Raw genomic sequence first — 13,448 nt, forward strand, 5'->3', positions numbered from 1 at the left:
GGATTGAACCTGCGTCCTTGTGGATACTAGTCAGGTTCGTTACCGCTGAGCCACGACAGGAACTCCCTCTTTTGGCTTCTTTCGCTTAGCACTGTGCTAAGTGCTGCCTATACAAGAAACTCATTCTCTCTTTTTTTTTTTCCCTCTTTTATTTTTTTCTTTTTAGGGCCACACCTGCAGGATATGGAAGTTCCCAGGCTAGAAGTCCATTCGGAGCTGCAACTGCCGGCCTACGCCACAGCTACAGCAACACCAGATCCAAGCCTTATCTGTGACCTACACCACAGCTCAAGGCAACACTGAATCCTTAACTCATTGAGCGAGGCCAGGGATCAATCCCACGTCCTCATGGATACTGGTCAGGTTCATTACCATTGAGCTACAACAGGAACTCTCAGAAATTCATTCTTTTATCATTGCTGTGTAGTGTTCCATAGTATGACTATACTACAGGATTTGGGGGGGTTTGTTTTTTTGTATTGTTTGGGGGTTTGGGTTTTTTTGGTTTTTTGGGTTTTTTTGGTCAACCATTCTATTGTTGATAAACGTTGAGGTTGTCTCCAGCCTTTGACGATTACAAGTAAAGCCGAACATTCATATGTGCATCTTTTGATGAACATAGGCACTCATTTCTCTTGGGTGTATACCTAGGAGTGGAATTTGGAATAAGCATATGTTTAGCTGTAATAAACGGTGCCATCCAGTTTTCGAAGGTGGTTGTGACCAGTTTACACCCCACCAGCAAGTTAAGTTGTCCCACATCTCCTCCAAAACTTGCTGTTTGTCAGCCTTTTAAATTTTAGCCATTTCAGTGGGTGTGTGGGGATGTGATTTAATTTGCGGTTCTCTGATGAGCAGTGAGGTTGAGCATCCTTCCATGTGTTTATTGGCCATTTGGATATCCTCCTTTATGAAGTGTATCTAGTCAGTTCTTTTTCTCGTTATTTAATTGCGCTGCCTTTTCTTTTTTCTTACTGACTTGTAGTTCTTTCTGTATTCCTGAATTGAGTTCTTTGTGGGTTATATGTATTGTGAATATCTCCTTCCAATTTGTAGCAGATCTTTTCAATTTCTTAATCCTGTCTTTTGAGGAACAGAAATTCTTCATTTTAATGAAGTTTATTTTATTAATCTTTTCCTTTGTGGTTAGTGCTTTTTGTGTCTTAGGAAACCTTTTGTATCCCAAGGTCACGAAGATATTTTCCTATATCTTTTTTTTTCCTTCTATATATTTCTTATTTCCTACTTTTCTCGAAAAGTGTGATTGTTTTAGCTATCACATTTAAGTCCTCAGTCCTTTACAAATTAATCTTTGCACATGGTGTGAGATATGGGTCAAGACCTACTTTTTTTATTTGAGTATTCAGTTGACCCAGCACCATTTATTGGAACTGCCATCCTTACCTCACTGTATTGCAGTAGAACTTTTATTGTAAATTACTTGGCCATGTCAGTCGGGAGGAGGGGGTCTCTTTCTGGACTCTCTTTTCTATTTGTCTGTTTCTACATCAATACCACACTCTTGTAATGACTGTACGTTGTATGTAATAAGTCTTGCTATCCAGTAGGGAGCGTCTATAATTTTGTTGTTCTTTAGTATTACCTTGGCTATTTTAAGGTCAAGGGCATTTTCATCTAAATTTTAGAAACAACTTGTCATTTTCCATATACATGTACACACCCGCACACACAACCCCCCGCCCTGGCACTTTTATTGAGTTTGTATTAAGTCTATAGGTGAATTTGGAGACTACTGACATTTTAACAGCCTTGAGTTTTCCAGTCCATGACTACAGTATATCCCTCCATTTATTTAGATTATCTTTAATTTCTCTCATTAATGTTTTATAGTTTTCAGTGATAGGTCTTGAACATGTTTCATTATATTTTTCTCTATTTCATATTTTTGATGCTATTGTAAATGGTATGTATTTCATTTTGTTTTCTACATTTTTGCTCTTAATATATAGATGTACAATTGGATTTTATATATAGACCTTGTATCCAGCAATCTTAAGTTCACTTACTATTTCTAATAGTTTTTGATTCTTTTGATTTTCTGTACAATCAAGTGAATGATAATGTTTTATTTTTTCTTTTCCAGTATCTCGTATTTCTTTTTTATGTCTCATTATACTGGCTGGACCTTTCCAGTACAATGTCGAATGTAAGTGATGGTAGTGGACATTCTTGTCTTATTCCTGACCTCAGAGGGAAATTTTTCAATTTTTTTTGTATTTTTGTCTTTTTAGGGCTGCCCTTGGCATATGGAGGTTCATAGGCTAGGGGTCCAATTGGAGCTGCAGTTGTTGGCCTACACCACAGCCACAGCAACGCAGGATCCGAGCCGCGTCTGCAACCTACACCACAGCTCATGGCATCACCAGATCCTTAACCCACTGAGTGAGGCCAGGGATCAAACCCGAAACCTCATGGTTCCTAGTCAGATTCGTTTCTACTATGCCATGACGGGAACTCCAAATTTTTCAATAGGTGCAGGAAAAAAAAGTAGGATGTTAGCTGTAGGTTTTTGAGATATCTTTGATCAGTTTGAGAATATTCCCTTCTATTTCTAGTCTGCTGAGACATTTTTATCATGAATAGGTAGGTATTGAATAGTATCAGATGCTTTTCCTGCATCAGTCGAGGTCATATGCTTACTTTTTTCTCCTTTAGTGTGTTATTTCGCTGGTTTTCATCAATTATTTGAACGTTAAACCAGTCTTACATTGCTGGAACAAATCCTTCTTTACCATGATACGCTTGTTTCTCACTGTGTATGTCACTGGATTTATTTTGCTAATGTTTTGTATCTGATTTTTGTGTCTGTTTTCTTGAGGGGTACTGACAGATGATTTTTTTTTCTTGTAATATCCTTGTCAAGTCTCTGTAACGAGATTGTGCTAGTTTTATAAAATGAGTAGGGAATAATTTTTCTCTTTTTCTGTTTTCTGGAGGCGTTTGTATAAGATTGGTGTTATTTCTTCCTAAGTGCTAGGAAGATTGTTACCAGTGAAGCTATCTGGACCTGGAGCTTTTTGTATGAGGTTTTCAGTTTCTTTAATAGATGTAGGACTATTCAGATTTTCTTTTGTCAGTATTTGGTAAGTTTTGTTTTTTTAAGAACTTTGTTCTTATAGAGTTATTTAGATTATACTACCCCCATTAAGTACCACTCAATTAAGATCTTGTAGTTTCTGTACTTGATGCACTAGTAGAATGCACCATTCCAGATTTTCAGTGGTTTTGTGTGGCAAGATTTTTTATGAACTATGTAAGTGTGTTTATACTGAGTACTTTAATCTTGGGGTGTGTAAATACCGGAATGTATGTAAATGTCTCTGACCTCCTCATTTTCAGTTGGGACTGACCTTCAGGTTGCAGTTTTAGAAAGTAGGGAATGTGCATATGTGTCTTTCTCCCTGTCACTGCTTTTTCTTTTGAGTCCCTCTTTTTTTTCTTCTAAGTATCATATATTATTGCATCTGTTTTTATTTTTATTTTTGGAGAATAAAGGAATACTGAAATGAGATTTTGATACATAATTTAAAAAATGTTTTTAGAATTGAATTTCCTTTGATACTAAAGTTTCAACTCATTGAAGAGACCAGCTGCATCCACAATAGGTAATTAAAACCATTTGTAGTACTGTATTCTACCGCTGGAGTCCTCCTTCGGTCTCTTTTCAGACTCTTCCCCTGCTTTACGTTCTTCGGCATCGCCTCCTTCAGTGCTGAATTGAGAGCGATTTCGTCTTCCTCTTGGCTTTAGTGAAATCGGAAAGGCAGTAGGATGTAGTGGAAAGGGCACAGGATTTGGAATCAGACCAATCGGGGTTTGAGTGTTGGCCCTCTGTTTGCTTAATCGTGTAGCCAAGTCTGGCTTCGGTGAGCCTGAGTTTCCCTGTTTGTGCAATAGAGATAATAGTGAAACCTCCTCCCGTTGCTGTCTCACTGACATGATGCGGACAGCGTTTGCTCTCTGAAGTCGTAGGTACACTGTGAACGGTGATTGGTATTACAGGAGTTGTTCTTTTCAATTGGTGAAGAAAGGGCCGCAGCCTTTCCTTAACCAGCACAGCTATCTGAAGCCTCTGCTGACGCACAGCGGGCCTCCTCTTACGACAACCCTTCCTGCCTGCTGTGGACCGATTGCGAGATGCCTAACCAGCCCCCAGGCTTATGAAGTAAGTTGGTTTTATTCAGAACTTAAGTTCTTCATTACGTTAAATTTATCTGCTCTCTGGATGGGTTACTGGTTTTTTGTTTTGTTTTGCTTTGCTTGTTTTTAACATATAAAATCTGGAATTTCTGTTGTGGCTCAGTGGTTAACGAATCCAACAAGGAACCATGATGTTGTGGGTTCCATCCCTGGCCTCGCTCAGTGGGTTAAGGATCCAGTGTTGCCATGAGCTATGGTGTAGGTCGCAGATGTGGCTTGGATCTGGCGTTGCTGTGGCTGTGGCGTAGGCCGGTGGCTACAGCTCCAATTAGACCCTAGCCTGGGAACCTCCATATGCCGTGGGTGTGGCCCTAGAAAAGACAAAAAGACAAAAAAGATACAAAAATCCATGAATGGAAACGTAAGCATATTTTGTTCTGCTGGTAAGTGGACTGAAATCTGTAATTATATACCACAGCTTTTGAAACATCATTTGAAAACGGATATAAAATAGTACCTCATCTTTTTTTTTTTTTTTTTTTGCTTTTTAGGCGTATGGAAGTTCCTAGGTTAGGGATCAGATCAAAGCTGTAGCTGCTCGGCGGGCTACACCACAGCCACAGCAACACGGGCTCTGAGCTGCATCTGTGACCTGCACCACAGCTCACGGCCACTCTGGATCCTTAACCCTCTGAGCAAGGCCAGGGATCAAACCTGTGTCCTCCCGCGTTGCCCAGGCTCCCCTGTCGGACCCAGTGCCCATGCCCTCTTTACCCTATTAGCCCCCATGGCTCTGGGCAGAGGGGTCAGCCAGCTTTGTCAGTTAAGTCAGTGAGACCTGGCTCGTGGATTCCAGAGAGCCACTCGCTCTCCCCCAAAACCAGAAGAGCTCCGTGATGCCTGTGGGTCCTGTGCAGTATAGCACGATACAACACTGTCGTATGGGCCGCCGTAACAGCACCACAATCTGAACGGCTTAGCAATGGAAATGCCCCGTTTCACAGCCTGGAGGCTGGAAGGCTGAGGTCAGGCGCCAGCGCCAGCAGGCTTGCTTCCTGCCCAGGGCTTTCAGGGAGAACCGGTCGCAGACCTCTGCCCAGTTCCGGGGGTTCGCTGACAGTCCTTGGCTTGTAGATGCAGCCCACAGATCTCCGTCTTCATCCGCATGTGGCATTCTCCCTGCGTGCGGGTGTGTGCTTGTGTCTGTGTCTCCAAATTTCCCCTTTTTAGAAGGACACCCACCAGTCGTACTTGATCAGGGCCCAACCAAGGGCCTCATCCTAACTTGATCATCTGCAAAGACCGGATCAGCTCCATTCACAGGTCCTGGGAGTTAGGAATTCAACATCTCTTGGGGGGAGGGGGTTACAATATAACCTGTAAAAACCATAAAACTTAATTTTTAATGTTACTTTTTGTTAGCTACTTTTTAAATTATAAAAGTAGAATGCTTGTGGCCAGATGTACAAATATTTTGGAATGGACAGAGTGAAAAATAAAAGTTGCGCTCGTTCTCTCACCTATATCCCCCAGAGACAAGTCTTTATAAGGGTTTAATGTGGATTCCCCTGATAGAGTTTATCTACACGAACTCACATGTGTATAGAGAGCTTTGTTATTGTTTTGCACAGATGGGATCATAACAAGAGTATCGTCCTGCTACTTGCTTTTTTCCCTCAATGATATATTGTGGATGCCTTCCTTTTTGTTGTTGTACAGCGATCATCACAACCCAATTTTATAGCATTTCCATCCCAAACCCCCGGCGCAACCTCCCACCCCCCCAGTGGATGCCTTTCTAAGAGTCCCCGAGGTCCCTTACCGTCTCTGTTGGTGGCTGCATAGTGTGGCTTTACCAAGCTTGATGTAATCAGCCTCCTGTGGCTAGACCTTCAAGTTGTTTCCTTTTCTGTTTTTGTTATTATGAACCATGTTTACAGTGAATATTCTTGTATATATAAATTTACCCAAGTATATCAAGTTAGAATAGATTTTAAAGATTAAATTGTTGCATCAAAAGGCATATGCATTTTAAAATTTGATAGATAATGCCCCAAACCTCAAACTTATTAAAGATGTTAGAAGGTGCCGAAGAGCCCCTGCCGATGTGTGAAGGCGCCACAGAGCTTTGTGAGTGTTGTTGAATTAGGCGATAGACACACACTCCAGACTTACTCTTATAACTAGAGTGAGCAGGAAGGGATTATGACTGGTTGGTGGCATGGGTTTTTTTGCTTTTTCATTCATGTCTTTGAGTATTTAGGCAAATACCTAGCAACAGCAACTTTAAAATTATTAAAAAATTTTTCGTCCAAGTGTCCTTACTCTATTTGACTATTTTAGACAAATTTGAGATTTTCAAGCATACACAGGATAGGAGAGCTGGGTGTAGGATGTTTCTGTCAGTTCTAATTCCCTCTAGGAGTAGTCACAGACTTTTTTTTTGCTAAATCAATATGAGTGTTTAGAGTGATTGTTATTCTTTACATTAAAAAAAATGACTTTCTGATTTTCCAAACAAATATGTTTTCATTCTGATAAAATTTCAGATAGTACAGAAGCATAAAGAAAAAATAGCCCACTAGCAATCCTATCATGCAGAGCTCACTATCCTCATTGTGTTGAATACCCTTCTAGGTTTTTCTCTGTACACATACATTTTTTAATTTACCAAAATAACACTGTATATGCTGGACTATTTAATCCTTTTGTGGAACTTTATTAATTGTACTCTTTTGGCCCAAAGTTTCCATTAGAACCGAGGTTTATTGAGCTGGGTGACCAGTATGTAGTGAGGGTTCAGTCTATGCGGAGAAGGACACTGATTTCTAGGCGTTGTTGATAGAGAAGTGAAAGCTTCATTTATATAAATCCACCCAACAATCGGTTGAACTTACATTTAGTGCGCACTTTCTGTGTGTGCCAGCCTGTGAGGTGATGGAAGGACAGCGACAAGGTACCTAGGGCCTGGGGGGTGGGGGAGCAGACCACTGCTTGTGCAGTTATGAGAGAGGCTAAGTGCCCCTCTAGGGAGAGGGCTGAGGACAGGAGGACGCCTAAGCTAGCTCCGGGAGAAAGTGACTTTTAAGCCCAGACCTCAGCAGTAAGTAGGCTCTACTTAACAGGAAGTGGGGACAGGGGACAGGAGGTGAGAGGACGCGGTCGCCTGCAGTTCAGCCTGGGGGCGGCCGGGGTGAGGGAATCAGACTGTAGTGGCAGATGGAGCTGCAGGGCCCAAGCCACACAGGGTCTTTGAAACCGAGGTCAGGACTGTAGACTTTGTACTAAGGGCAGGGTAGTGGAGGGGGCAGCTCCTGCTGCGTTTAAATAGAACATCCTTGAAAATTCTACCGCTGGAAATGTTTCCTGACTTGGATAACAATTCTTAAAACTTACTTCCATTTAGAACCAGGAACAGTTGAAAGATGATGACTCCGATCTTATTCTCAATGATGGTGACATTAGTTTGACGTATGGGGATTCTACCGTCAACACCGAATCGGCAACGTCCGGAGCCCCGAGGAGGTTTGTAGGAAACAGCTCTGAAGACGCCTTGGATCGGGAGCTCGCACTTGGAGACCACGAACTGGTCATTCGGGGAACGCGCCTGGTTCTTCCTATGGATGATTCTGAACCCCCGTTAAATTTGTTAGATAATACGAGACATGGTCCAGCCTAGGCTCACTAATTACTCACTTAAGTGATCTGTAAACTTTGCACATGTGATTATGAAGAAATTCGTACTACCTAAAAAGTCCCAGTGCATGTCTCTGAATGTTTAAGCTATATAAATGCTATTTATATGGCCTCGAAAGACTATAAATACCCTGTACCAGGCAGATTGTGAACAAAATATTCTTTTACGTCTTCTTGGCTGCACTATGTAGACCGGAGCTATTTTAGAAAGTTAATTTCACAGTGATGTCATGTGTTCTTTTAGCTTTATGTCTCAGTTCAAGTGTGCAAGGTGACAGATTGACTCTTTCTTATATTTACCTGACACTTAACCAGAGTACCAAGTTCTTGTGATGTGAATTCATTTTGTTTTGTGGGAGGGGAGGGGGAGGGAAGAGGGAGTGTTATTTCTGGGGGAGCCCAGGCTGGAGGAGCTCCTGTGTCGGGGAAACTTGGGTTGATTGCTGCTGCCTTCTTCAGTCGTCACTTCTTTCTTTCCTGTTTGTCTGTTGTGGTGCGAGAGGCGGATCTTGCCCCATTCGGGTTGGGGAGTGAAGTGCAGGGCCCTCTCCCCCTCGCAGTGAAAGAGCAGGTTTGGGGGCTTCAGTGCAGTGCTCTTCGGAAAAGCAGGCTGCAGATGACCTCCAAGACTCGGTTTCTTTTCTTGCAGACCAAGACCTTGGAAGGAGTTGCATGGCGCAGCGCTCTTAGCCAAAGCACAGCTCTTTGGTTCAGAGCCCTTGATTTCCATCTGGAGGGGCAGCGAGGGGCAGAGGCCTGGAGGGGAGGGAGGAGAGTGGCGGTTTCAGAGAGCTCTCTTCCCAACTGTGTAAATATTCTGTACCAGATCAGTTGAAGTAAGAAATTCAGTTGCTGCTTACTTTTTGATTGTGTACTTTATCTGTATAGCAAGCTTTGTGGTCAGAAGTTTTTTTTTATATCAATTTAAATTGCTGCTCTTTAGCAGCCAAACAGGAGCAAAATGTAAAATTTTTGAACTTACTGTGTCTAATCGTCCTTCGTTAGTCTGTCGTTGATGTGAAAAGTTAATTTATAAACTCATGAGCGCTCCACACTACACCCAAGCCAGTCCTGGGAGAAACAGAAGGCTCCGCGTCGAGCTTACCGCACGGGCCTGGCCTCGCTCCTCTGTGTGCACCGTGTGTCGTTGTCGTTATTTGCGTGTAACTTTTTCATAGGAGATACCTGAGCTGCCATGTTTGTTTTGTTGTCGTCTTTCACAGTTTTCAAGCAAGAGTGCATAACAATTTCCCATTGCATGTTGAGAGTATGAAAGCGAGTTCTATTTTGTAAGGCTGAAAATACCCAAAGGTGCATTGAATGCTTAGCGGGGGGGATCCTTTCTGATGTCGATTCTGACCTGTAAATGTTTCAGAAGAAAAATAGAAACTCTTGTGGGCTTGCCCCCCTCAGGCCTGAATAGCATTGCCTTAAATCTTACCCAATTTGAAAAATGGATTTGTTTACATGATGGTCAAATTGTCCCAAACAAAATATGTATGTATGTTCCCGAAGGTTTCCTTGCCGTGATGCAAACACTCCTTCTGATTTTAAGGGAATTCTAGTGTTGGACCCTTGAGTGGCAGCTCTAACTGTTGGCATTGCCATTTGTCATGTAGTGGTAGCGACTTTCCTGCCATGCAGGAACCCCGTGAAGTGTGCATTTTCTATGATGTGTGCCTCTTCATGCAGTAATAATTTCTTGTCAATGTGTGTTTGAGGGACTTTGAACTTCAGCGTCACTTACCCGTTAAGTCATTCACGTTGTAAAATGTTATACAAGAAATTAACAACTACCTTTTTTTATCCTATCAAGTTACCGAGCTCACTTTGTGAAAATGGCTGTAAATATTTAGCATGACAAATTCAGTAACTCTTCTGTTTCAGCATGCATGAGACTTTCTAGGGAAACCGGTAAAGCTTGAGTCAACTAAATCTGCCTTCGTACTCTATCAAAGGGGAACCAAGTCTGCTGTGCTCAGCTCAGCATCTGGAAGGTTCTCCTCTCCTCTAATCTGTGTGCACATCTCCAAGCAAAGAAGAAAAAAAGAGAAAAAACCACCTCTGCTCACACACATCTCTTGGTTTGAGACACCTGGATGAACTTGGATGAGGGACAGTCTGAGTTCCCATCATGCACAAGTACAACTGTTCTTGGACTTGTTTTTCTGTTCTTTGTGGACCCTACATGTTTGAATGACTTGAACGTTGCATCTTTTCAAGTTATTTTCTAAGGTTCCTTGGCGTTTGATCCTAGTTGTCCGTGTTTGGCAGTGTGCTGTTAAAGTAATAGACTTTTAATCTTTATGTATTTTTTTGTTTTCCCTTGGAGTATTTGGACAGATGTTATAGTGGTTTCTTTTAGGAAAATCTGTCATTAAAAAAATTATAGCCTTGCAAAGAACTGCTCACCGTGCTTGAGTAACAGTTTATTCTAGTGAGAAGTCAAGAGGGCCGACTTCATTCGTTTGGGTACCTGTATACCCCCTGGGCAAGGGGAAAGAGTGAGGTTTCGGAAAACAACAGACCGAAACCTAGCAGAACATAACCTATGGGGCGGCACATTTTTGGTGCTTATGTGTAAGGCTGGATGCATTTGCTTCTAGTCACAATCGGACCATTTAAGAAATATGACTCTGGAGTTCCCATCATGGCACAGTGGAAACGAATCCAACTAGGAACCATGAGATTGCGGGTTCGATCCCTGGCCTTGCTCAGTGGGTTAAGGATCCAGTGTTGCCGTGAGCTGTGGTGTAGGTCGCAGACACAGCTTGGATCCCGCGTTGCTGTGGCTGTGGTGTAGGCCGGTGGCTACAGCTCCGATTCGACCCCTAGCCTGGGAACCGCCATATGCCGCAGGTGTGGCCCTAAAAAGACAAAAAAAAAGAAAAAAAAGAAATATGACTCAAAGCAGTTGAATTCTGTTACACTGATTTGTAGCCTGTTAGCTCAGTGGTGGATAATGTCATGAAAATGTTAGTTCCATTCTATGGGGAGAGTAAGTTCTCTGTCCAGTTAGGTAGAAAGGCAGTTCTAAGTTGGGTCTCATGATCACCCAAATAGTCCTTTTTGCCAAATTAAAGACAGGTCTTTCTTTTTGTAGGTAAGAAGGTTCGTAGGTTAGACTCTGCTGACAGTGACTTTGCTTAGTCTGGTAATGGCACCGACCTCGCCATTATTGTCTTTCATTGCCAGCCACGCCAGCTTCCTTGCTTATGGTCCAGTGGGAGACCCAGGTGGTGGCCTCCGCCACACAGGCTCATTTCTTGAACAGACTCATGTTTCCTGATTCACAAGCAAGTACATGTGTTTACCTGACTCAGCGCACGCGTGTAAGGAAATGAAAGTGTACGTGCCTCGACTTAATCAGAAACTCCTTGATGGGAAGTCCTCCGCACAGGTGATGCAGCACTGAGGCAGGAGGCTTGAAATAAATCGGGAATGATAAAAATAGTAGTTCCCATATTTTGAGCCCCCTTAGATCCAGGCGATGTGTAAGTAGTAGGAGGTATTTTTTCATCCACATTCTAATTTAATCTTTATCATGCTGTGAGGGTTTATTCTCTTATTCTCCTTTCACAGATCAGGAGACTGAGGTGGAGCGAAGTTGTCACATTTCCAGGAAGTGACAGACCCAGGACTCCAATCCAGTCTTGGCCCCAAAGTCTAGATTTCTTAACTGCTGCTCCACTGGCTCCAGTGGCAGGCGACATGCTGGTCCACTTTAGTATAACCAGAAGGATGCTGAAGGGGGTGGCAGGCATCTGTCCTGCTGGCCACCATCTGCTTGTCACCAGGGTAGGGTAGGGTAGGGCATGGAGCTGCAGCCCTGTCGCTCCATTTGCAGCACTGTTGGCTGTCCCGCACGAGTTCCCCTGGTTGGAAAGTTTCTCGAGTCAAATTCTTAGTGCAGTGCCTGCCTGTATCTCTTTGAGCCGGTGGACAAAGCCTTCACACTCTGCCTTCTGCCATTTCACCAGGGAGCCCACCTTTTAGGGCAGTGCATGCGGTCTTGAACAGCGGCTCTGTGCCCGCCGAGTTTGGTGTAGTAGGGAAAAAAAACCAGGCTTTGGAGTTTCACAAACCTGGGTTCGAATCCAGACTCTACTGCCTGCTTATCGTGAAACGTCAACCACTTATGAGATGTTGCCGAGCCTTTCTGATTTCTCAGCTATGAGGTTATTAGATCACTCAGGAAATATTTGAGCACTTAATGGGTGGCCTGCACGGTGGCTGTAGCAGCCAACAACTCAACAGCGGTCCTGCTCTCACAGAGCGTATTCTGCAGCGGGTGCCAAGGGCCACCTCGAAGTCTTGCTGGGACCCACTCATGCAGAAAGACCGGCCGCCTGCTGGTGAGACTAGTCAGCAGGTGACATCAAGTGCCGTCATCACAAGGGCTGTGGTGGCACTGTGTGGGAGCGTCTGGGAGCGGACTGTCATTTGGGGATAGGACAGGAAAGCTTTTCCTGACCGCATGGTAGTTCAGGTTCACCCACAAGAGGAAGCGGAGGTCACACAGGTGACGGGCAGGTGCGGAAGGGACCATTCGAGTCCTGTGAACAGTGACAGCTCTCCTGTAGCTGTCCCTCCGCACAGCGTTCGTGCAATCAAATAGTCACTGAGTGCCAGGCCAACCGGTGCCACGCTAGTTCCTTCCCATGAGGAATAAAATAGATGCGGGCGACCCTCTTAGCATGGCCGCGCTGGTGTGCAGGACGGTCCTTGCAAGGAGCACTTAAACCCAAATCTGCCCCTGCAGCTTCCTCCCCCTCGGCCTCCCCCACCACCCCTCTGAGGCAGGGTCCCAGCCCCCTTCTGGGTGCAGCTTTCAGACCTCGGAGAGGAGGAGCTGGCGCCTGTCCCCCATCCAGCCACATCCAGCCGCCCGCAGACCAGCAGCCCCGCCCCTTCGCATCTTCCGCTCTCGCCCCAAGTCCCAAGTCCATTGTCCCTGCCAGTTTCATGAGTGCGCCTTGCGTTCCCGTGGCCTTGTGTCCCTCATCCACGGTGTCTGCACAAAGTCTGAGCCGGCCCCCGGCATCACAGAGCTTCCACTCGCGGGTAGGGGGAGGGGTCCATCATAAACCAGTAAGTAATGTAATAAAATTCATTAAGTAATTTAAAAAGTAAATAAACCAGTAACTCCAGAGATCGGGCTACGTGGCAAGGAGAGGGGCCGGCTGTGACAAGGCCCCGCTCAGGAGGTCACACTGGAACTAGGACCTGCAGGAAGCAGCCAGGCAGAGCACAGCTGGGCAGCGGGGTGGGAAGGCTGGTTTAGGGTAGATGCGCCATGAACATTCGCTGACGCGGAGGGAAGGCAGTTGGATTTGGGAGGACAGCACAGGGAAGGCAGGACAACACCAAGGCCAAAGTCCCAGCCCGCCTGCCTCTGGGCGGGATCAGGAAGCCGCTTGAACCTCTCCGAGCCTGTTTCTTCCTCTCAAAAATGATGGCAGGTCACGGATCCAGTAAGCATTTATTGAGCTACTGTCATGTGCCAGCGCTGCGGTAGGTACTGGATTATGATCTTGGCCCCAAGCAGCCGCCAGGCCTGTTTGGGCCATCAGCTGAAGTGATGGACATTG

The 13,448-nt window shown here is 44.5% G+C and overlaps 1 protein-coding gene across 3 annotated transcripts in view; it reads left to right on the plus strand.

The window, feature by feature from the left end:
- The window catches only part of SLC9A6 (solute carrier family 9 member A6), a 56,632-nt gene extending 46,374 nt beyond the window's left edge, over window positions 1-10,258 (plus strand). For 2 of the 3 annotated variants that reach the window (XM_085006712.1, XM_085006710.1), the window contains 3 exons: window positions 4,081-4,186; window positions 7,568-7,686; window positions 8,507-10,258. In XM_085006712.1, the coding sequence (XP_084862838.1) occupies window positions 4,081-4,186; window positions 7,568-7,686; window positions 8,507-8,669 (388 nt within the window). In that variant the 3' untranslated portion in view covers window positions 8,670-10,258. Of the gene's footprint in view, window positions 1-4,080; window positions 4,187-7,567 lie in introns of all 3 variants that reach the window. The other variant, XM_085006711.1, reaches the window with a different exon arrangement.
- The last annotated feature ends 3,190 nt before the right edge of the window (window positions 10,259-13,448 follow it).

This window comes from Sus scrofa, chromosome X, assembly GCF_054392235.1.
Source record: "Sus scrofa isolate SSC_HxYL_T2T_F1_AM1 chromosome X, Sscrofa_HxYL_maternal_Yorkshire_Landrace_v2.0, whole genome shotgun sequence".
Taxonomy (NCBI): Eukaryota; Metazoa; Chordata; class Mammalia; order Artiodactyla; family Suidae; genus Sus; species Sus scrofa.